Here is a 24,501-nt window from a genome sequence, read left to right as displayed (position 1 = left end):
ATTAATTTCATGCGGTATGTTCCTGTGAGGTGGAAGACACGCAACTTGACTCGGCAGGGATGACTAGCTAGCAGGGCCCAGTGATCCATCCCGTCACGTAAGCGTGTTGACCAGTGTGCGATGAAGAAGGGTTCGCTGAGAAGTGGGTTAATCTTGTCGCCAGAAAGGATCAGCTTCGAGAAAGCTCTCGTGGCTTGACAAAATATGAAGATAAGCTGCCTTGGTGAATAACGCTGGTAGTTGCAGACAAGCTTGTTTTGGACGAGCTTGCCATTGTTCTTGCCAAGGGATGACTTCAGGTTTGACTGTTGTCGACGGAACGGGTAGAGTTAGCTTTTAAACCAACGCCACTAAGATTTGAAGATGGAGATTTTGCAAAAAGGAACAAGTACCTTTTAGTCAGCAAAGACAACCTGTACGACTGAAACGAAACGACAAATCCTGATAACATTCAAATTTAGCAACACACCTGGGGAAAAGGATATTGGCAGACAGCTCTAAACTTTAGCAAGTTGAAGTATGTCAGGGGGTTAAATGAATTGGTGCTGCTGTCGATAGACATTTTAATTAGAAACTCCTTGGTGGCTTACACTTGCAGACAGAGGAGGAAGAGAAATCGACTGAAACTTTGCCAGTCCAGCAGAGCGCAGGTCGGGAAGCGGTAATCGCCACACGGCTGGGGAGCGACAACACTGATTCCTCTTCACCTACACAAATTGCTGCTGTTGTAACCAACTTTCTAAAATCGGCTCGGCGAGTCAGGATTAGGAATGTGGGGGGGGGGGGGGGGGGGGGGAGCTAGTGTGGAGAAATCCGGTTTCTTCACCCAGGTAGGAGTGTGTTGTTCTGAGTACATAAGTACAAGAGACATTATGTCTGGGCCAGGGTAGACTTTAGAACGTCCTCATTGTTTTGTTTGGTTGTTGTTGTTGTTGTAGGTGTTGTTGTTGTTGTGGTGGTATAGGTGGTGCGTTCAATTGACTCTTTCCCCCTCCCCATCATCTCTCTCTCTCTCTCTCTCTCTCTCTCTCTCTCTCTTTTACTCTGAGAAAGACATTTCTATCCCTCCCCTCTCTCTCTCTCTCTCTCTCTCTCTCTCTCTCTCTCTCTCTCTCTCTCTCTCTCTCTCTCTCTCTCTCTCTCTTACTCTGAGAAAGACATTTCTATCCCTCCCCTCTCTCTCTCTCTCTCCCTCTCTCTCTCTCTCTGCTCCCATTCTTCCATCCAGTTAGTCGTGAAAGGAACCTGTACAGTTGCAAACAATGCAGGGCAATAATAGCACACCGTCAATGCTTTCGTAGTTAGCAGTAATTGGATGTTTCTGGTTCATTGAAAAGCAACCCAATTATGTTGTTTCTGTCTGGCTACTGATGAGACACCTCCGCACCTTCCCTTGCATACCTCTTGTTCCTGATTACGGGAGAAGTCTACCTATGTGTACCTAGGCCTCGTTAGGACGGGGGAATCCAGTGCAGTGTTTTGCTCTTTGTTACCTGTCCTGTTTTACCTGTCCGACATCACCTGCACGTCTCACTGGCAGCATAGCTATCACCTGTTTTGTGTAGGCTGCAGGTATACAGTCGCCCACCTGTGTCATCGCTTTGTCCAACGTTGGATGCAACTTAACACGGCATGCCATTTGTGAACAATGTTTTTCACACTTCACAAACGATCTCTATTTATTGCTGCTGACAATGACAGACATAACAGTAAAGTAACTGTCAACTGCTGATGATGACATACATAACAATAAAGTAATTGTCAACTGCTGATAATGACAGACATAACAGTAAAGTCATTGTCAACTGCAGGTGATGACAGACATAACAGTTAAGTATTTGTCAACTGCTGATAATGACAGACATAACAGTAAAGTCATTGTCAACTGCAGATGATGACAGACATAACAGTAAAGTATTTGTCAACTGCTGATAATGACAGACATAACAGTAAAGTCATTGTCAACTGCTGATAATGACAGACATAACAGTAAAGTATTTGTCAACTGCTGATAATGACAGACATAGCAGTAAAGTATTTGTCACCTGCAGATAATGACAGACATAACAGAAAAGTCATTGTCAACTGCAGATAATGACAGAGATAACAGTAAAGTAATTGTCAACTGCAGATTATGACATTCATAACATTAAAGTCATTGTCAACTGATGATAATGACAGACATAACAGTAAAGTCATAACAGTAAAGTAATTGTCAACTGATGTGCCCTGGATGTGGACAGGGAAACGACCGCCAACAGCATTGAAATATACTACTACTCAGCAACTCTAAGATCGAGTATATCAAAGTATTCATAACCTACTTCTCTTTCTCATTTGTTGATTCAACGTCATCCTTTATCCTTATAATCTAATAAAAGAGTAAATGCATGGAAGAAATGGAGTGTCTTCCCCTGAGTAACCCTCTGTAAAGAACGATTGGGGCATGGGAAAACGATGGGTAGTGAACTCTCCCTGACATTTGGTGTGTTGTTCTGTGGAAGGTAAGACAAGCTGCATTGTGTTTGGCCGAGTGGCAGCCATTGCCCCTAGTGTATACATTTAGAGCGCAACATCTGGAAGGAAGCGTAACCTCGTTTTGTATTCTGCACGTGAGCAAAGATCTTTCTTCTAGGCTATGAACATCTTTGAGGTCGAGGCAGTAAACCTGAGAGCAAGTGCTGCAGTTTACATTCATTTGCATTACATTGCAGCTCCCTTTCCTTGCGTGTAACAAATAAAAAATATAACCATTTGGGGTTTTTTTTCCCCACCGTTACAAGATCCGTAAATTACAGAGAATTAGCTGAAATGACGTCGCTCGATTTGCTGCTCGCATGAAGTATGATTGCACCTGCCGCGATCCAAAATCCTGTTAACATGTCAACATTTCAGCAGACCGTTTGATAGCGCATTGCAGACACATGGTTCAACCGATCACGTACTGTCTGCTAACATCTTCCCGAGCAGAGGATTCTATGGAGTCGCATTGCGCAGAGAGTATACCTGTGCTAGCACCCCTTTAGACAGTTACAATCTGTGCAGGTGCCGCACAGTTCCTTGGTCACACCTGTTGGGTACCCATTTACCCCGGTCAAGAAAATAAACTGCCAGATTGAATATTGGTAAACGTAAAAAAATAAAATTATCCGCAAAACCTATTTTCCGACACTGGCAAATTTCAAGAAAGACCGACGTCTTACACCTGTGGCCGTCTTACACCTGTGGACGTCTTACACCTGTGGCCGTGGGTCAGTTTCAGCCAAGGTTCAGTCAAGGAGGGTTATCGTTGGAAATGGGCGGACTTTTCCCAATCACACCAAAGATACTGTGAAAGTGTGAGTGTATTTGTGCATGTGAATGTTATTTATAACACAAGGAGAATATAACTCGATGGACTGAGAAGGTGGGGTGGGGGGGGGGGGGGGGTGTCTCTTCTTGGGACCCTTAGTTCTTGGTGATGCTTTGACATTTTCAGTGGTGAAAAAGGGGGGCTGCTAGATTTTGTTTTGACAGAGGTCTGGCGCTGGGGTATCTTGCTTTTTCCTCCAATGCATGCTGCCTTCACACTGGGCTCGGTCTCAGGCGGTTCTTTCATCTCCACCGGGAGAATAACTACACCCAAGTAGTGGCAGGGAGTGTGAGGGGTAACTGAATATTGTGGGGTAAATACAGTGGCACCATATGCCGAACACCTTGGGGGTTGAGAGGCAGATACCTGTCTAAACGTGGAGCAAATACCAACCGCTGTCGGTGGTAGGGGCGCAGCTGTTGATAAGTTCCTTGCATCACCCGTCTCCATGCTTACAAGCACGTATACATTGTGAAATAGACGTACTGGATGCCCTGTCAAGTAAGACCTATATCGTGTGCATGGCATATTCCTTTCTCTTTGGTTCAGATGGCTTGGATAATATTCGGTTAATTATTGGATTGAGCCAGATAAATTGTGTGTCTGGGAGTATTATAGACACAAGATAAAGTCGTGAACATCACTGCCTGAATGTGCCCTTGACTCAGTGCTAGAGAGACACCATGCAATGTAAACCTCTGATGGCTCAGTTGTTTATGATGACAAGTCGGGCTACCAGCCCGTACGAAACGTTCTTATAAGAAATTGGACCCAATTTCATATAAGATTCTTATAAGAGTCTTGTATGACAATTTCATATATGTGGCTTATAGGTATTTTAAATGCAAATGAGGTAAATTCTTATAAGAAACTTATATGAATCATATATGAACCTATAACCTGAGCTCATATAGGTCTCTTATATGAATCTTATATTCTCTTATAAGAAAGCTATAGGTCTCTTATATGAAATGTTCATATATGAGACTTATAAGAATCTTATATGAAACCTACATCTCCCTTATAGGATTCTTATATGTCTCATATATGATATTTATATGTCTCATACTAGACACACGACCTTGACCTACATTTGTGTTTACAAGGGAAATAACACCTGCTTAACCCAATTTAACTGTCTTGACTTTGAATTATAATGAATCCAACTGCAAAATACCTTTTGGTTCAGTATATATACATATCTTTACTGAAGTTGTGTTTATTTTGAGGGCAAAAACAAACAGATCTCTAAATCACTGGTCACAAGAAGAGGAGTAAGACATGCATTGTCCTCTTCAAATCCAATACTTTGAAACTTGAAATTATGAACAAGAAACAACAAACAAGTTACAGCCACAAATAATTTTCTTGAATATGCACAGCTGTCACAGTTTCTTGTTGCTTGAACCAAAGTAGTGCTGGTAAACATGATTTGATCACCTGATGCAGAACCAGAACTGTAAAGTAAAACAAATAATGGAGGGAAATTCTGGATTTTGAATAAAAACACAAACCTGTCAGTGTCAAGCTGTTGGGTTGGTTGGGCTGCCAGCCACCCACAAACACCAGCATGACATAAACATTCTCTTCACATATTCATACATCAAGTCCAATTATTTCTGTAAGAACTTTGCATTTTAGTCCTGCTCTTTCACTGATTTTCTGCTAAACATCCTCACAGAGCTGCTGTCACAAAGATGGCCGTTCAGTCAGGGGGAGATAATGCTCAAGGCAAACCATCCACTTCCTGTTCATATATGAAACATATATGAAAGCCAGTATTGCCAGTAATTCAGCATTGTCCAATATTTTTTCTAAGTCCTGAATTCTCCTATGCAGAAACTAAGTGATGATTCATATAAGAGTCATATAAGATTCATATAAGAAACATATAAGAGAACTATAGGTTTCTGGAAGTGCAGGTTCTCATATATGATTCATATATGATTCTTATATGAATTGGGCTCTTTTTCATATAAGAGACTTATAAGAAACCTATTCCTACAACTGACATACATAGCTTTTTACTTGTCATATATGAAACTTATATGTTTCTTATAAGAAACTTATAGGTTTCTTATATGTCTCTTATATGTTCATATATGTTCATTTCGTACGGGAGAATTCCACCCATCTGTGACGAATGGTCTCCCTTCATTTACCCACACCCAGTACATCACCACCAAAACCGGGCAGGGTGCCCAGCACATAGATAAGAGTAGGTGATAATTGTCTCCACACACACACCTTCACACACACCTTCACACACACACACACCTTCACACACACACACACACCTACCTTCACACACCTTCACACACACACACCTTCAAACATTCACACCTTCACACACACACACACACACACACACATACACACACACCTTCACATCAAAATAAAATCTCTTTTCTCTTAGTTTTGGCATCTCTGAGGTTTTCAGCCAGTTCTTCCTGACATTTGACATTGGTTAGTTATTGGAAGAGGTTTGTGTATGTGACCAGCAGAATTGTGTGAGATAGCAAGCTGCATCAAAGCGTAGCATCCAGTGTGGTCTTTCAGCTCTGTTTATCTTTGTGGAATCCTAAATAAGATATCATGTCACCCTTTGCGTGAATGTTTACTTGTGACTAAAAGAGAATCTCTAGTTTACAGTTTAATATTTTTAGCAACCGACAAAAATGCAACGAGAGATAACAAAGTCAAAGACCATTTACAAATTACAACATGTATGTTCTGTAGCATCCAATGTGGGCTATACCCCCCACGGGTTAGGGGGAAGAATTTACCCCATGCTGGGATGTCGTAAGACTAACGGATTCTGTTTCTCCTTTTACCCTTGTTAAGTGTTTCTTGTATAGAATATAGTCAATGTTTGTAAAGATTTTTGTCAAGCAGTATGTAAGAAATGTTAAGTCCTTTGTACTGGAAACTTGCATTCTCCCAGTGAGGTCGTATATTGTACTACGTTGCAAGCCCCTGGAGCAATTTTTTTATTAGTGCTTTTGTGAACAAGAAACAATTAACAAGTGGCTCTGTCCCATCCCCCCCCCCCCCCCCCCCCCCCCCCCCCCTTGGTGGTGGGATCTGATCATTTTGCTTCTCATCTTAAGTTTTGATCTTTCTCAGATTTATTGCCTTTCTTCTTTGGCGCTCAGGTGCTGTCTTCTTAGTACTTTTTTTTGTTGTTGTTTGTCCTCTTTTTTGTTTCATGTATTGTGAACTCCTTTTGAGTGTGTGTGTGTGTTAAGGCCAAATTTTTTATTTATTTTTTTAACTTTTTTTTCTTAATAGCAGAGCAACCGAAGAAGATGGCGCCATTTTTGTCATGGCAAGCGCCTGTTGGGCCTTTTTAGTAGAAGGAGTTATTTCCCTTGCATCGTCTGTCGTCTGCATGACGACTCTAGCGCTTTCGCTTTCATTGCGTTTTCTGCACTCGTTTTCTTGTTTTAATTTTTTTTTTTTTTTTTTTTTACAAATGTAATAAAAAGTTATAGGGTCGGCCCCTAAAAATAGGGTAGGTCGGGTTACCGTAACCACACCTTTTTTTTTTTTAGGCCTAAGTACGTGTGCATGCGTTTAGGTGTGTAAGACCATTCACAGGTGTGTTGAAGATAAGCCCTTGCTCTGACAGTATGTGCATTTACTAGAGTAATGGGAACGTTTCTTATCACTCATCCCACCCAACAGGAAAGAGACATGATTATTTTGCCCTGATAACTTGCCCCTTGGCTCAGTGTTGTGGGCACATGTATTGCCCCTCTGCTCACAAGAAAGGTATGCCGGCGCCCTGACCTCCCAGGTATGCCAAGGATGGGAGGAAAGGTAAATGACCTGCCTTGTGCCCCCCAGCCAGTGGTCAATGGATTGTGTTTACTTTGACTCACACACACACTGGCTACCTGCCTGGCTTGCTACAGGTAGAGCAACACTACACTGTACCCCCCCCCCCCCCCCCCCAGCCAGTGGTCAATGGATTGTGTTTACCTTGACTCACACACACACTGGCTACCTGCCTGGCTTGCTACAGGTAGAGCAATTTTACACTGTACCCCCCCCCCCCCCCCCCCAGCCAGTGGTCAATAGATGGTGTTTATCTTGACTCGCACACACACTGGCTACCTGCCTGGCTTGCTACAGGTAAAGCAACGCTACACTGTAACCCCCGTTTAAGGACGTACACAAAAATCAAACAAAATCAGATCTTACATGGCAAGGAGTTTAATTTACAGAGTTCATCAACAGAAAATCTGAAAGAAGCAAGGTCTTGAATTGGGAGAAGTCATAAATTGGCGTTCATAAATGGGGGGAGTGGGTTGTCTGTTAAAGGGGCGTTCCACTGTACTTGGAATGTTGGGGCTAGTTCAGTAGTTGGCAGCAGGAGCGAGCAGGGAAAGTGTCGGCTACTTTTACTGGCAGGGGAATGTTTTAATTTAGAGAATGTAGATAATCTGGGTGTTAAACAAGAAAAACAAAATCTCACTTTCAGCCCCCTCTTCCTGACTCCTGTTTTGCTTTCTGCAGGTAAATTATCTGCTTCCAGAGTTGTTGTTTAGGAGTGTTGAAACAGACGGAGTGAGTGATAGTGTTGGGAGGGGTGTAAACCAAGCAATTGGCACTCAGTATAGTCACAACATGATGAGAAACACCTGCCAACTTTTACCTATTACCTGTTGATGGCTAACAGGTAGAGGTTGTGTTGTGTTGTACAGGTCGTGTTAGGTTGGCAGTGTCAACAAGTGGTGTTAACGACCTGCACCTGTATGGAATGTGGAAAGCAAGCCTATATGTCTGATTCCAGAATGTGATGCAGGTTTGATGTACAAACATGTCACATTCCGTCATCATTTAAGGCAAGAGTTGAGTGCATGCATTTGATCATTTAACATGACTTGGTCAATCATCGTGACTTCCACTGCACCTTACTTGCGTGAGAATGTCCCACGAGAGGGCATGATATTCCCCCCCCCCCCCCCCCCTACTGATGGACATATTTCTGGCATTCACAGCTCCAGTGATCATGTTTGCAATCCCCAGATTGCACGTCCTTTTTTCAGAAATGTTCCAGGGAGAGGGGAAAGGGGAGAGGGGAAAGGGAGAAATGTTCCAGGGAGAGGGGAAAGGGAGAAATGTTCCAGGGAGAGGGGAAAGGGAGAAATGTTCCAGGGAGAGGGGAAAGGGGAGAGGGGAAAGGGAGAAATGTTCCAGGGAGAGGGGAAAGGGGAGAGGGGAAAGGGAGAAATGTTCCAGGGAGAGGGGAAAGGGGAGAGGGGAAAGGGAGAAATGTTCCAGGGAGAGGGGAAAGGGGAGAGGGGAAAGGGGGTGTAATAGCATTCTTTCTGGCTTCTTGGCAAATGATTTCATACATGTAATATCATGCATGATCATTGCTGTCTGTGTGTTTTATGATAGTTTCCATGTTAGTTATTATTTACCTTTCACCGATAGACTTTATACATAGTTTCTAAACTGTGACTGTCTCTGTATGTTACAGATTTGCTGATGACTCTTATGGAGCGTTCAAGAACCGCGGCAATCGCCAGGTGGGCACCTACAAGCGCTCGTCCTCGGCGGCCCTCCTTCGCCCCGACAACCACCACCTGGCGGCCGCTACGGAGGCCAACTCGGTCTTCAGCGACCGCAAGCTGGGCAACCACAACTGGAACAGCGACTCCCAGCTGCAGCACAGAGAGGGGCAGGTGGCAGGGGGCAGCACCAACGGCCTGGGGGGGCCTCCGGGAAGACCTCCCGATCGTCAGGGCAACGTTCCAGCCTTCAAGGCCGACAGCGGCCCTGTGCGTGTGACGAAGGTTCAGGGAGGGCCTCAGCCCCTCGCCTCCAGCCCTCAGGGACAGTCTCCTGGTGGGCGTGCTGGGGGTGATGTGACCTTCTCGGCGCGGCCGTACCAGGTGGAGCCACCCAGAGGTGCTGGGGAGGAGGAAAACAGGAACGGGACGTCCACGTCCCCCAAGCAGCAGCCCCGGTCCGTCAAGGACCGCATCGACAACCTGGAACGCAAGACTTCCTTCTCCTCTTCATCCTCCTCTTCCACACCCACCCCCACCACCTCCCCCCAGCACACTGCCAGTGCTCCCCCCTCCACCAGCTCCAGCCAGCGCTGGGCCGATGCCGCGCCCTTCGAGGCCACGCACCGTGCTGGCGGGGACACACACAAAGCACAGCCAGGGAACAGTAACACCAGCAACCACAGCAACCACAGCAGTCGTGTGCCAAACTCTCGCCCCATGGTGCAAACAGACTCCCACCACCACACCAGGGAGAGGCCTCCCATTGGCTCCCCTGCCTCAGAATTCTCTACGCAAAGTTCTCGACCCCGTGCCCATTCTGAGCGCTCGCGACAGGGTGAGTTGCCTCCCCCCTCAGACTCTCGGTCCAGCCAAAGATACACTGAAATGGCGCCCTCACAAAGATACCCTGAGGTGTCGCCCTCACAAAGATACACCGATGTGGCGCCCTCACAAAGATACACCGATGTGACGCCCTCACAAAGATACAGCGATGTAGCACCCGTGGCCTCCGACCCCCGAGCTCTGCCGGGGCACGTGAGAAACTCTTCCCAGAATTCCACGGACCGGCCGAGGTCCTCTTCCTCTCCATACAACCGGCGGGAGAGTGCACCCGCACCGCAGATTCCACCAGACACAGCTGTTATTAATTCTCCTCGGAGAAAGTCTGAAGGGAACTTCTTGTCATCGAACCCTGACGGTGACAAAGACGCGTCCCCGCCGCCAGGTGAGATGACCATCAGTCACGGTCGACAGCCCTCGCAAGAGGAGCTGGAGTGCGACCAGCGGGCCGCGGAGCTGGCGCGGGAGGTGGCGGACAGCGAGAAGAAACTGTCCGATGTGCTCAGCTCTGACACCGACAAGAAACGCATGAAGTACATGGACGGTCTCTTCTCCGCCGACCTGGAGGTCAAGACTCCGGCCAGCGTGCGCAGGCATCAGTCGCAGGGCTCAGCCGACCTCACGGCCGTCATGGCGCACTCGCACACTCCCCATGCCCACTCAGGGTCGGGGTCGGGGTCGTTGCAGCCTGCAGACGATAAGTCCAGCAAAAGGTGAGAACAGGCCCATGTGCTAGCTGTTTTTTTAACATGCAGATACAGTGATCTCACTAGCTCTTTTTTGAACATGCAGATACAGTGATCTCTCTAGCTGTTTTTTGAACATGCAGATACATTTATCTCGCTAGTTGCTTTTTGAACATGCAGATACAGTAATCTCGCTAGCTGTTTTCTGAACATGTAAATGCAGTGATCTCGCTAGTTGTTTTTTGAACATGCAGATACAGTGATCTTGCTAGCTGTTTTCTGAACGCACACAAACCGTGATCTCGTTAACCATTTTCTAAACACACACATAGAATGATCTCGCGAGCTGTTTTCTGAACTGTGATATCGCTAGCCGTTTTCTAAGGCAGTCATTTTCTTTACATGGGTGAATTCCTTCTGGCACAAACTATATGCACTCTCCCATAACAAGGCAGAGCGATGGGGTTGTCTTTGTCTTAGATAGTTGTGTTGCTTTCAAGGTGTTTTTGGTCTTAAAGTGCATTTTATTTTTAGCCTGGAACAGTACAGCCGTTATTACGAGAGTGAACCTTGAGGCAATACACAAGATAAGTTCAGCTAGGTTTTCACATTACCCTTGAAATAAAAAAAGGAATTTGCATACTTGTCAAAAACCATTTTTTTGTATTGACGTTCCATCATTGCCACATAGGCTGGGATTGTGCTTAGAGGCAAAAATAGACTGAAACCAGCTCAGCCCTGACATTTTGGCAATAACATAATTGATCATTTAGCTGTGCGCTCAGCAAACTATGCAGAGAAGGTTTCTTTTTTTCCCCAGAGTCACAGTAATGCGCTCTGAGCCCAAAATAGCATACCAAAAAGGAACGAAGAACAACGCCCTTAGCCTGAAACTTCTTTCATCCTGTTTTTATAGTTATTTGTGTTGAAAAGTTATCGGCCTGAGTTGTGTCGCTTGCCTGGAAACTTGCGTCTTCTCACCTGTAACTGTTGGGAGTGAATGTAGAAAGAGATGGTGGCTGCCGCAAGGAAGGAAAATGTTGCCCTACTGGAAAGTGCATCAAGAGAGTGAGAGATGAACCATCTGAAATGTTGCCCTACTGGAAAGTGCATCAAGAGAGTGAGAGATGAACCATCTGAAATGATGCAAAGCACTTTGGTGTGTCTGAAAGGTAGACACTCTTGCCAAGCCATTTTCCGTTAGAACTGCTTTGGCCAAAAAAAAAATTGTCTGTTTCTGGTCACCCGACCGACCCTAAATTTCGGCTCCGACCCTAAACTTTTTTTTTCCAAACTCAAAAAATTTTCCCATTTGTCCAAGCTCAAGATGTAAGATGTCTCAAGTCTTCTTTTCTGTTTCATCATGGAAATATCAGACCAGGTAAACAAAGAAAAACATGTCATACTCTTTCAGTCTTTGTCACAGATTTGTAAATGTGTCTTGTCTCTATGTATAGTGAATCCAGTCTTTTTGCGCGATTTTTAAAGTTAGTTTTATTGGTCTACATTTGGGGGGAAAAAAAATTTAAAAAAAATCCCTACCTACCTACCCTATTTTTTTTTAGCCATGTTACCAGAAACAGACAATTTTTTTTTGGCCTTATAGCTTCATGCTCCACTCTTGAAAACTGAAGGGATTTAACATGTTTGTCAGAATGCAGCTCTGCTTGCGTCACCGTCCACAACTAGCAGTGTACTTACCACGATTCATATATTCAAGTGTTCAATGGTGAAGTAGGCAAAAGTTTTGTTGTTGTTTTTTGTTGGCTGAAGATAGTTTGGTTGAGAAGGGCATTTTGATGAGGGATGCTGTTATTGTTAATATAGTCAGTTTGAGTTAGTTTCCAAAATGTCTGTGCTTGACAGTGTAACTTTAACATCTGTGCACATCCTAGATACTGGGTCACAACTATGGGACATGGACACCAGGAAAAAAAGTAGGACTGAATTGAGTGAAATACTCTTTTTTAAGTGCAAAAGACATGCCTGTATCTTTTTCTGTCAAAGAGAGGACCTTTCATATCGAGGTTTCTTTAGAAATGACAATTAGACACATGCAGTACGCTCTATGTCGTGGGTTACATGGTTTCCACTTTAGGCTTCAATATCCCACAGGAAAGAACTTTAGCTCAGTTATTGCATGTGGCATGTGGACAACATTGATAAATAAATATGCAAACATGAAAGTTTGAAATTACAAGTTTCCATAAGTTAACTAGATCGAAGTAGAAAGTGGAAACCGTAACCCAGGCAATTTCCAGGTGCAAAAGTTTTTCTTGTAGGTCAAATGTAGCAACTAGCCTTTTGGGCACCCTTTTGGGTTTTAATACATGATAGAAAGATTTAAGTGAGCAAAAAGTTTTCGATCTGTGCTCACTGGGTTTATGTGTATAGAGATAATACTGTCGTGAGTTACATGGAAACCATAGTTTGTAATGTCTTTTATTTCCAAAGAAAAGAACTAAAACTTGATTATTGCAATTTGCATGTGGACAACATTGATAAATAAATACGCAAACATGAAAGTTTGAAATTACAAGTTTCCATAAGTTAACTAGATCGAAGTAGAAAGTGGAAACCGTAACCCACGCAATTTCCAGGCGCAAAAGTTTTTTTTTGTAGGTCAAATGTAGCAACTAGCCTTTTGGGCACCCTTTTGGGTTTTAATACATGATAGAAAGATTTAAGTGAGCAAAAAGTTTTCGATCTGTGCTCACTGGGTTTATGTGTATAGAGATAATACTGTCGTGAGTTACATGGAAACCATAGTTTGTAATGTCTTTTATTTCCAAAGAAAAGAACTAAAACTTGATTATTGCAATTTGCATGTGGACAACATTGATAAATAAATATGCAAACATGAAAGTTTGAAATTACAAGTTTCCATAAGTTAACTAGATCGAAGTAGAAAGTGGAAACCGTAACCCACGCAATTTCCAGGCGCAAAAGTTTTTTTTGTAGGTCAAATGTAGCAACTAGCCTTTTGGGCACCCTTTTGGGTTTTAATACATGATAGAAAGATTTAAGTGAGCAAAAAGTTTTCGATCTGTGCTCACTGGGTTTATGTGTATAGAGATAATACTGTCGTGAGTTACATGGAAACCATAGTTTGTAATGTCTTTTATTTCCAAAGAAAAGAACTAAAACTTGATTATTGCAATTTGCATGTGGACAACATTGATAAATAAATATGCAAACATGAAAGTTTGAAATTACAAGTTTCCATAAGTTAACTAGATCGAAGTAGAAAGTGGAAACCGTAACCCACGCAATTTCCAGGCGCAAAAGTTTTTTTTTGTAGGTCAAATGTATCAAACTCATTAGGGAAGACTTCAGTTACCATCAAACAGTTGGGAAGGCCTACTGTGATTCGAAATCGGCGTTCGAACAGTGAGGATACGATGACATCGAGCGTGGGTTTCATTCCAAAAACCGGAAACCGACGCGTGTTTGTAGCAAAATTCTCAGTTAGTATTCACGTGACCCGTGTCAAAACGTCATCAGTGGAAATTTCCACTGGGCTGTTTTGGTCCAACGCACGACTTTCACGGGACAACCGAGACTACATGTTAACACTGTCTGCGTTGTCGTGCGTTACTGAAAAAAACGAAAGAGGAGTAGGTTACCAACATCTGTGATTAAAAGCTCAGATGAAAGGGTTTCATAACGCTGTGTTGTTTTATGAAAAGAACATGTCTTTGAAATGATTAAATCCTAAAAGTGAACTATTTGAAGGGTTCCCGTGTAGGGGGGATCATACTTCGTACTGACGTCGAAACTGGAAACCAATGTAACGCACGATAACGCGTTTTCTTCACCGATCAAACTCCCAGAAGAAGAAAAATGGATGTAATTCTTGAGTGTGTATGTCGAGAATAATCCTTCAGCTGACCCATAAACATCACAATAAAAGTCACAGAGCTTTATTCTCCATTATGTACAGCTGCAACACAGACTGGTGTATTTTTGTCCCAGTTTTAGGTGCTGTTTTGGGGGCATTTTGGCTAAAAATTAAATCGTTTAAAACCCACAGCAATGTTTGGAAACCCAAACTTGGTTGTTACAGTAAGTCAAATCCATCCCCTTTGACATCAAAGCATCCCCTTTGTCATCCATTGCTCAGAGATATTGTGACAGTCATTCAAAGTTGACAACCCATAGTATTTCCCAGTATCTAGGACGTGCACATCTGTATAAACTATAATCAAGCAGACTGTGTCAAGTACTAGCTGAGAGAAGCAAATAACAACACAAGCTGTGTCAAGTACTAGCTGAGAGAAGCAAATAACAACACAAGCTGTGTCAAGTACTAGCTGAGAGAAGCAAATAACAACACAAGCCCATGCAGATGTAAAGGTCAGAGGGATGGCAACGGTGTTTGCAGCTCTGATTACAAATAAATGCCTTTCCCACTGGCTGAACTGTTCACTGCTAAACTGTGTGGTTAGCACACCAACTTTCACCAAAAGCCTGCTACCTACTGCCTCAGTTGGCAGAAAACATTAACTGGGCAGGGTTAAAAGTGAAGGGGGAAAGGAGGGTTGAGTGTTGGTGCAGTGTGTAGATTGTAATGATCTGTGTAGATTGTAATGATCTGTGTAGATTGTAATGATCTGTGTAGATTGTAATGATCTGTGTAGATTGTAATGATCTGTGTAGATTGTAATCTGTGTAGATTGTAATGATCTGTGTAGATTGTAATGATCTGTGTAGATTGTAATCTGTGTAGATTGTAATGATCTGTGTAGATTGTAATGATCTGTGTAGATTGTAATGATCTGTTTCTACGAAGCTATTGATTTTTCCATTATTTTATGTGTGTGTGTAAGACAGTTGCAATAAACTTGACGGTGATCACCCTAGGTGTTTTGTAAACCGGTATTGCCTGAAATGCAAGAGAAATGCATCAAAGATTCAAACAAAAATAAGTGATTTGCTAGCAGCAACGAGTCAAAGTAATTTGTGTTAACAAAGCAACAGATTATTATGAGTTTTAAATGCAACCAAAACAAGAATGACTGTCGGGTTGGCAATTTCTTTCCTGGTATTTTCACACAAAATCCAATACAACAAGGGAATTTTCCAAACACTGACATGAGATGTTGGGGTTTTTTCGCAGAGGGAGGGTCAGGGAAAAATAGCATGCTGCAGTTGTTGAATAACTACCTGATAACTCTGGAGATGTGGAGATGTTTTACCAGACCACAGACATACTGCTGCTGCCACTACCACTACCATCTATACCTAGCCTTGCTGCTTATTTTTTATTTTCCCCCACCAGGGTAAAACTTCAACCAGGCAGACATCTTATCAGTGTGGAAATTAAAATTATCTTGCTGGTGCTGGGGTTACAGATGCTTTGCCCAAAATGATGTACAGCTATGTTGAAATGAAATCTCCTTTTATCTGGTGTGAATGATACTTCCCAGTATTCCTGCTTTAATCTTTCTTTGCAAGTGATATACATGCCCCACAGACCTTTAATTGGAGCAAATGATAGCTGGCCTGGCTCTTATATAAAATTGGTTGGATGGAAAATTGCCTGCTTCCTGCTATGTGGCTTGTGTATAAGCCTGCAAAGTAGCTTGTGAAAAAAGTTACTGTACAGTTCTCTAAATGTGAATTTGGCTGTTGTTTTTTTACCCCTGTGAGAAAGGTTGAATGATGTAAGAAATGTTAAGTCCTTTGTACGGGAAACTTGCAATTTCTCCCAGTAAGGTAATATATTGTACTACGTTGCAAGCCCCTGGAGCAATTTTTTGATTAGTGCTTTTGTGAACAAGAAACAATTAACAAGTGGCTCTATCCCATCTCCCCCCTTTCCCCGTCGCGATATAACCTTCGTGGTTGAAAACGACGTAAAACACCAAATAAAGTAAAGAGAAAGGTTGAACGGGATTTATTCAGTTTGCCTTTTAGTTGCTGCCATAAAGGGTTTTTCATGACATTATTGTTATGCGGGGCGGTTTGGGTGACTGACGTTTCAGTTGTCCTTTTGTTCATTTTTTGGCAGTTGACAATTGGGAATGACAGGAAATCGTCGAGTGTGGTACAGGGAAGCATTGTGTGCGAGATGAAGCAGTGAAAACATCACCAAGAGATTACTGTTTGTATTGTTGGCACATGCTGCAGGGGACGCTAAACATTATATCCCCAAGGCATTAAGCTGTGTGGATTTTGTAAGGTATCTGTGCGAACAAGTGGCGTTAGAACTGTAAACAATTTTTTGGATCAGTATCTGGCACGAAGCATCAGCGGATCTTGTCAGAAAAAGAGCATTTTGTGACAGTGAATCTGTGTGAGTCAGTGTTGTAGTTGTGGGTTGTTGTTAGATGCAGGAAACAAAAAACAGTGAGAGTTTGTGTTGAAGAGATTTCCTGGTGATGTATTGATAATTATCAAGATTGCTGTACTTGTGCTTTCTTGACTCCTATTGTGTAGATTTTCTTTTCAGACTGATTATCTAGAACACAGTGATTACATTGTCATGAAAAACAGTAAAACGGAATATCAACAGGTTGCTGATTTCCTAGCTGACGAATATTTTGATATTTTGACTGTAAGAATACGACAAGATCCTGTTGATGCAATCCCTGACTGTGTGGATGATACGAGGCAGTGGTTGCAACGAGACTGTATTGAGGCAGTGGTTGTGACGATACTATTTAATTGTTTTCAGGAACTCACTGCCCAAGGAGTACTTTGTGTCGCTCCCCAAGGCTGAGATGGTTGTGACAGACTGTCTTTGTGTGAGATGGTTGTGACAGACGATGTTTGTGTTTTCAGGAACTCCCTGCCCAAGGAGTACTTTGTGTCGCCCCCCAAGGCTGTGCTGGAGATGGAGTGGAGAAGGAAAGACGAGACGGCCACGGACCTCACCAGGAACATACACGACAACGACGCCCTCATCCGGCAGAAGGTCAGCTGCACAGAAATACGTGAATGAGAAAAATAGATAGATAAATAAATAAATGACGGAATTAGTACAAGAACAAATAAATGAATCATAAAAAAGTACAGTATAATGCAAAAAGAGTTTCTGCACAAAACTATCAATTTGTTTAAAACAAATGATCAGTGCAGTTGTGTACAAAATGTGATTTTGTTATTAGTTCCTTGAACTGAAAATATTTCTTCCTAGCTGAAAATGTTGGTGGATAAAACATATTTTAAAAAGCTAACAGAAAACAACCACCAGGAAATCAACTCTTTTGAGAAAAAGAACCTGTGTATAATCATCACATTTATCCCCCAGACAGTGTGACAGCTGCTTTTGTCAAGTTACAGTTTCCAACAATGTCATCTTTCATTGTTTATCAAGAACAGTTTTTATGTCCTTGTGTTTGCATAACTGTGTGTGTCACAGTGTTTGTTTGTGTGTGTGCGCGCTAATAATTTGAGGTGTATTGAAGTGTTGATGATGTAGTGTTTTGTGTGTCTTTTTGTTATGAGCACCACCACTGTAATTTCTTATGCGTGAGATAATAAAGGTAATATGCTTTGTCCACCAGGAGGAGCTGATCGAGAAGCTGTACAAGAAGCTGGACCTTCTCAAGGAGGAGCGGACTGGACTGCAGGAGGAGATTCAGGACAACGATGCGCTCGGCAGACGAGTAAGTCGCTTCTTGTCAATCTTCCCCCTCGACACCGCACCTCCCAACACTCCTTCACTTACCAATTCCCTCCCAACACTCCTTCACTTACCAATTCCCTCCCAACACTCCTTCACTTACCAATTCCCTCCCAACACTCCTTCACTTACCAATTCCCTCCCAACACTCCTTCACTTACCAATTCCCTCCCAACACTCCTTCACTGACCAATTCCCACCCAACACTCCTTCACTTACCAATTCCCTCCCAACACTCCTTCACTGACCAATTCCCTCCCAACACTCCTTCACTTACCAATTCCCTCCCAACACTCCTTCACTTACCAATTCCCTCCCAACACTCCTTCACTTACCAATTCCCTCCCAACACTCCTTCACTTACCAATTCCCTCCCAACACTCCTTCACTTACCAATTCTCTCCCATTGTTACAGTTTTACTTGTAGCTGGGTTTGCAAAAGCGGCTGTTTACTGACTGTCCCTCTTCTTGTATTATGAATAATATCTATTACAAATGCTTGAGCTGTGTTTTAGTTGAAGTAAGCGGCGCTTAAGTAGACCAGAAACAATGCCAGTGTTCAAAAGTGATCAGCAGTTAATGGCTGAAAGACGTAACGGGTATTACAATACATGACCCTTAAAATCAAGAGGTAAAAGAACTAAAAAATAAGGGGCAATCTGATAGCAGTCATTTTGCTGCTTGGATCTTGTTGACATCATTGCTGAAAACAACAACTTCAACATTAGATATAGCTCAAATCTGTGATCCACTTAGCAGAATAAAACAACTCTGACAATATATAGCGAAAATGTGCAAACCAGTTAGCAGAATGGTTACACCATTGCTCAAACAAAACAACTCTGACAATATATAGCGAAAATGTGCAATCCAGTTAGCAGAATGGTTACACCATTGCTCAAACAAAACAACTTGAATAATGTAGGTAAAGTGTGTGCTCCAGTGATACAATTACCCCCTCCCTTGCTACAGGTGTGTGAGAGTGTGGACCACAAGTGCCAGAGCCACAGCGAGCGCGACAAGTTCCACGCCTACATCGACGACCTTGAGAAGATCGTGCGCCTGCTGCTCAACCTCTCGGGCCAGCTGGCCCGGGCAGAGAACGCTGTGCAGTCGCTCACCGACACCGCAGACCCCAAAATCAAGGTCAGTAACTGGACAAGGAGCTACACGGGAAAGTTACCAACCGATCGGGAGCCAGCCGCGGTGTTGGATTGGTTGAAATTGAGATTTGCTGTGATTTCAACGAATCAGACCCCACGCTTTGTTCTCTTCCGTTTGGATGGCACCCACTTTCCGTTCGGGCACCACAGCCCTGGTGCCCTGGTTATGCGTTTACACATGTATCTGAGACACAAAGGGAATTAAGCGCTCTATATGACATATTATATATGACATGTGTAATAGAGGGCGGGGATGTAGCTCAGTCGGTAGCGCGCTGGATTTGTATCCAGTTGGCCGCTGTCAGCGTGAGTTCGTCCCCACGTTCGGCGAGAGATTTATTTCTCAGAGTCAACTTTGTGTGCAGACTCTCCTCGGTGTCCGAACACCCCCGTGTGTACACGCAAGCACAAGACCAAGTGCGCACGAAAAAGATCCTGTAATCCATGTCAGAGTTCGGTGGGTTATAGAAACACGAAAAATACCCAGCATGCTTCCTCCGAAAGCGGCGTATGGCTGCCTAAATGGTGGGGTAAAAACGGTCATACACATAAAAGCCGTGGCAGTTTCAGCCCATGAACGAACAAACAAACATGTGTAATAGAGTAAGTGAGAGTTATTCTCAACCATTCTCCTGGCACCTGAGAGAGTAACAAACATTGAAATGCAACTTTCAACATCAGCATGTGTTTTCAGTTACAAAGTAATACCATGTTTTAATGTCTTCTGAGTTTATTGAATGGTAATAGATGATGTCTCAATAAAACAAGAAGGGCAAAGCCCATACGACTCACATGCTTGACCTTGACCTTTACATGACCTTGACCTTCAGGGTCAAGGTCAAATAACTAAACCTAGCAATGACATCATACTCTAAGAACTGCTTTACACATTTTTCCTACCAAAATACATGTGACCTTGACCCAAGGTCAAGGTCATCCAAGGTCATGCAACACAAAGCTGTTAATTCAAGACATAGGAAGTACAATGGTGCTTATTGGCTCTTTCTACCATGAGATATGGTCACTTTTAGTGGTTCACTACCTTATTTTGGTCACATTTCATAAGGGTCAAAGTGACCTTGACCTTGATCATATGTGACCAAACGTGTCTCATGATGAAAGCATAACATGTGCCCCACATAATTTTTAAGTTTGAAACAGTTATCTTCCATAGTTCAGGGTCAAGGTCACTTCAAAATATGTATACAATCCAACTTTGAAGAGCTCCTGTGACCTTGAACTTGAAGCAAGGTAAACCAAACTGGTATCAAAAGATGGGGCTTACTTTGCCCTATATATCATATATAGGTGAGGTATTGAATCTCAAAAACTTCAGAGAAAATGGGAAAAATGTGAAAAATAGCTGTTTTTTAGACAACATTTATGGCCCCTGCGACCTTGACCTTGAAGCAAGGTCAAGATGCTATGTATGTTTTTTGGGGCCTTGTCATCATACACCATCTTGCCAAATTTGGTACTGATAGACTGAATAGTGTCCAAGAAATATCCAACGTTAAAGTTTTCCGGACGGACGGACGACTCGGGTGAGTACATAGACTCACTTTTGCTTCGCATGTGAGTCAACAAAAACACTTAAATGTTGAAGAAGAAAAAAAGACTTCTCACATACATTGTCATTGTCACGTTTTCGACCTGTTAAAATAATCATTGACGGTTTTGATTTGTTTGATCAGAAAATGACGCTGGACAAGAGGGAGCGGCTGCAGGTGAAGCACGCGGAGGCTAAGCAGCTCAAGGAGGACATCGACAAGCGCTCAGACAACGTCTCCGCCTTCCTGCGCAAGTCGCTTAGCAACGAGGAGCTCCAGGACTATGCCTACTTCGTCAAGATGAAGTCCAAGCTGACCATCGAGCTGCAGGAGCTGGAGGACAAGATCACGCTCGGCCAGGAGCAGATCCAGGAGCTCAAGAAGAGCATCCCAGAACCCACCGCTCCTCCCTCCGTCGCGGAATCCGTTTCGTCGGCTGCGTCTTCTCCCCGATCGTCTCCTGTGGCGTTTACATCTTGATCAGAGTTTCATCGTCTCTTCTCGCATCCATGTGTGCTTTAAGAGTTTCAACGTCTCTCGTCACGTCTTTCGTGGGCATCCCTGTGTGCGTTTTTCGTGATCAAGACCAACGACTGAACAACTTTCGTCCACTGTGGGCTGTCGAACATTATGTTTTGAAGGACGTCAGACTGCCATTGATCAAAAGTGTTTCTGCAGGACGGAAGATTTTGGTGAAATGGATGGGACAAGAGGTGGATAGCGGGCACGATTCTAGATTGAATTTGTGGTGGTAGTTGAGTGTCTGGCAGAGTGAAGTATCTTGACAGGGTTGGTAGTTTGGTATGGGTGCAGTGCCAAACTATACTCAGAATGACAAAAAACTCCTTGTCCGGAGAGAATGTCTTGTGTGAGCAGGACTGTAGGTTAACATGCAGTCATATGTTCCCCCTCAACATTGAGAGGTCAAGGTCAAGTGGTGTATTGGGGAACAATATTTTCCATTTGAAAGTACCGTGAGCACTAACGACCATTTTCTGAACTCATTTTGGAACTCGTTCATATGCTTTTGCAAAGCTGTGAGCATGGGACATTGATGACAACGTAGATTGTCTTGCATTGTCTCTTGCATTGCATGGACGTGATCAAACTAAAAGCTTGCTTGATGAACAACGCCAGACTAAAGCATTCTTGACCAGCATTTCCGCACTCGTAGTGTGTTGTTCTGCAAACAATGTTGTTGTTGATGATGAATGTTGGTGCACTTGCTGAGAGCAAGACTGTGCATTTTATTCCAGCAGTGAAGAGGAACTGTTCGGTGTCTGCCATTGTCATTTTATGCTGTTTGAGATTTCGATGGCAAGATAATTATTACTGCAAGCATGTTTGTATATTTGCCGACTGCTTTTTTGAGCCATGGTGTGGTTAGGACAGTTACTGCAGATTCACAAGACGCAATCATAATGGGCATCAGAGCCACGACAGTACACAGCAGCCTGCAGACTCGGCTCATTTTCATGTAGATATGTCCAAAGTAAACGCATTTTCGCCATCAAGTATGTATACAATTTCACTCCTAAATCCTGCGCTCCCCGGGAAAGAAGGAAACAGGGTGATGGTTTTAGTATGCACGGCCACCAGCACCAGGCCAGCTGTCTGTTCTCATGCCAGGATTAGGAGTTGAGCGGTAACTCCACAACCAACTTGGCCTGGGGCTCAGCATTCACAAGTGGAAGGGAGATAATTTCTAAGAGGCAATACAGAGTTACTGTTGCTGCTTGCACGAGATGTTTTGCAGAGCAGAGCAAAATCTATTGATATAAAGACTCCTGCAATAAAACATGTTTGACTTGTCATGAAATTAACATGATTTTTCATGTAATGAACACGATTTGTCATTAAATGAACATGAGTTGTCATAAAGTTGATGTGATTTGTCATGAAATGAACATGTCATGAAGCTGACATTATTGTGTGTTGGTGTGTCATAATTGTCAAGCGGTAGTTTCATGGCAGATGTTAGCTGTGGTTACTTCCCCTTCCAGGTGGTTTAGCTTATGAGAAGAAGAAAATAACGGGGAACAAAAACTCAGCTTGTTGTCCATATTCTGGTATTGAAATGGCTGTCTTTATTAGAACAGATAAGGATTAGTAATTGCTAGCTTTAATTTAGTTTTATAACTGGTAGATGTTGCAAAAGGTAATGCAGACTTTGAAACAAAATCAAAAATATTTTTGGTACGCAAATCATTCACAATGCATGTGGAGTATATTCACCAAGAGTTGCTGTCAGTAAAGTACATTTTGGCAATGGTTTAGTTGTGCCTTTATTAGAAATAGTGCTTATCATGTACATTATCAGCGTATATTTTGTAAGAACACAGGCAAGATTTATTTGAGTTTCAAAAAATGATTTAATGCTAGTGTGTCATACTTTCTGATTAACAAAGACACAAAAGGAACAACTGAAGTATAAATGAATTATGAATGATAGAGAATTCATAAAATGTAACGGCCTATGTGGTGTGTACAATTTTCGTACACTGTCTTGAAAGCAGACATTTTTTTCCACATGAACATGGCAGGTCTTGAAAATTGTTTGGTTCAACTGAAAATTAGCCACGCAACTGATGCAATTTTCATTTGCATAAGATTGGTATAAGTGTTATTATTTTGGGTGTACTGTTATTGAGGTTGTGAATTAGCCGGATTGTGAGTACTTGTGATACATGCGTGAAGAGAGTGTACATTCATCTAATATTAGTATTCAACAGTTATCATGTTTTGATTACTGTACTAACTTGGTGGAGTTTTGATGACATTTTCATTCCACTCATGCTGTTCTGTTTCTGGTCGTTTCTAAAGATCTGATGGTTCTTTTAACTGTCAATGTTCTTGTTTTCTTTGCCATTTTCAAATGCAATACGTTTCTCTTGCCATGTGAAGGGCATTTTGTATGTTTGACTAAGAATGAAGAACTTCAAGAAGGTCGTACAATATACACCTCCAACAAACTTTGATGAGATAACATTAAAAGGGAAGGGGGGGGGGGGGGTGGGGAGGTGTATCAGAGAGAGAAACATAAGAACGACAATACGACAATAAAAACTTTAATAATTATAGCAATGGATTCTTCCTTGTTTTTTCTTCAATAATTGATACATGGACTTTGTTGTGAAATTTTGTGCAAGTATGTATGTATTCCTAGACCAGCTCATGTTTCATGCCTCCTGCTCAACGCATTTCCATGTTTATCCGTCATGACAAAACATAAAGCAATTCAGTAAAGCTGACACTTCAAAATGTCTGTTTAGTTACTTCTTCATCTTCTTCTTCTTCCTGTTTACTTGGTTTGCTGCCGCTGGGTAGTTGTTTCCCAAAAGATTAACCTGAACAGTCTTCTATGTTGGCTGTGTATCACAAATGACAGTACACAACAAGGACTAAATGTCATCTGAGCAGGATAATCCGTACGGTATAGGTTACAACTGTGTTGCACGTGTCCACACCAGAACTAACTCCTTCGAATGTCACACTCACACACACACACACTGACCCCCCTCCCGACAAACACACACACACTCATGCATGCAGGCGCACGGACTTACGCGAACAGGCGCACACACACAGTGAAACACACAATCTCACACACCCACCATTTCGCTGATGAATAACTTCGGCAAACTGTATGTCTGTCTGTCTGTCTCTGTGTGTGTGTGTGTGTGTGTGTGTGTGTGTCTCTCTCTCTCTCGCTCTCACTCTCTCTTTTTTAACCGCGTATTTATTTCATGGATGTT

General features: G+C 42.9%; 1 protein-coding gene across 6 annotated transcripts in view; it reads left to right on the top strand.

Moving 5' to 3' along the window:
- LOC138969521 (protein Shroom3-like) overlaps positions 1-24,011 on the top strand; it is a 276,416-nt gene extending 252,405 nt beyond the window's left edge. For all 6 annotated transcript variants that reach the window (XM_070342338.1, XM_070342339.1, XM_070342340.1 and 3 more), the window contains 5 exons: positions 8,844-10,430; positions 17,190-17,322; positions 17,915-18,016; positions 19,006-19,179; positions 20,891-24,011. In XM_070342338.1, the coding sequence (XP_070198439.1) occupies positions 8,844-10,430; positions 17,190-17,322; positions 17,915-18,016; positions 19,006-19,179; positions 20,891-21,226 (2,332 nt within the window). In that variant the 3' untranslated portion in view covers positions 21,227-24,011. The remainder of the gene's footprint in view (positions 1-8,843; positions 10,431-17,189; positions 17,323-17,914; positions 18,017-19,005; positions 19,180-20,890) is intronic.
- The last annotated feature ends 490 nt before the right edge of the window (positions 24,012-24,501 follow it).

This window comes from Littorina saxatilis, linkage group LG6 (genome assembly GCF_037325665.1).
Source record: "Littorina saxatilis isolate snail1 linkage group LG6, US_GU_Lsax_2.0, whole genome shotgun sequence".
Classification (NCBI taxonomy): Eukaryota; Metazoa; Mollusca; class Gastropoda; order Littorinimorpha; family Littorinidae; genus Littorina; species Littorina saxatilis.
The sequence above is the reverse complement of the archived record's forward strand: the minus strand, read 5'-3'. Positions and strand labels throughout refer to the sequence as shown.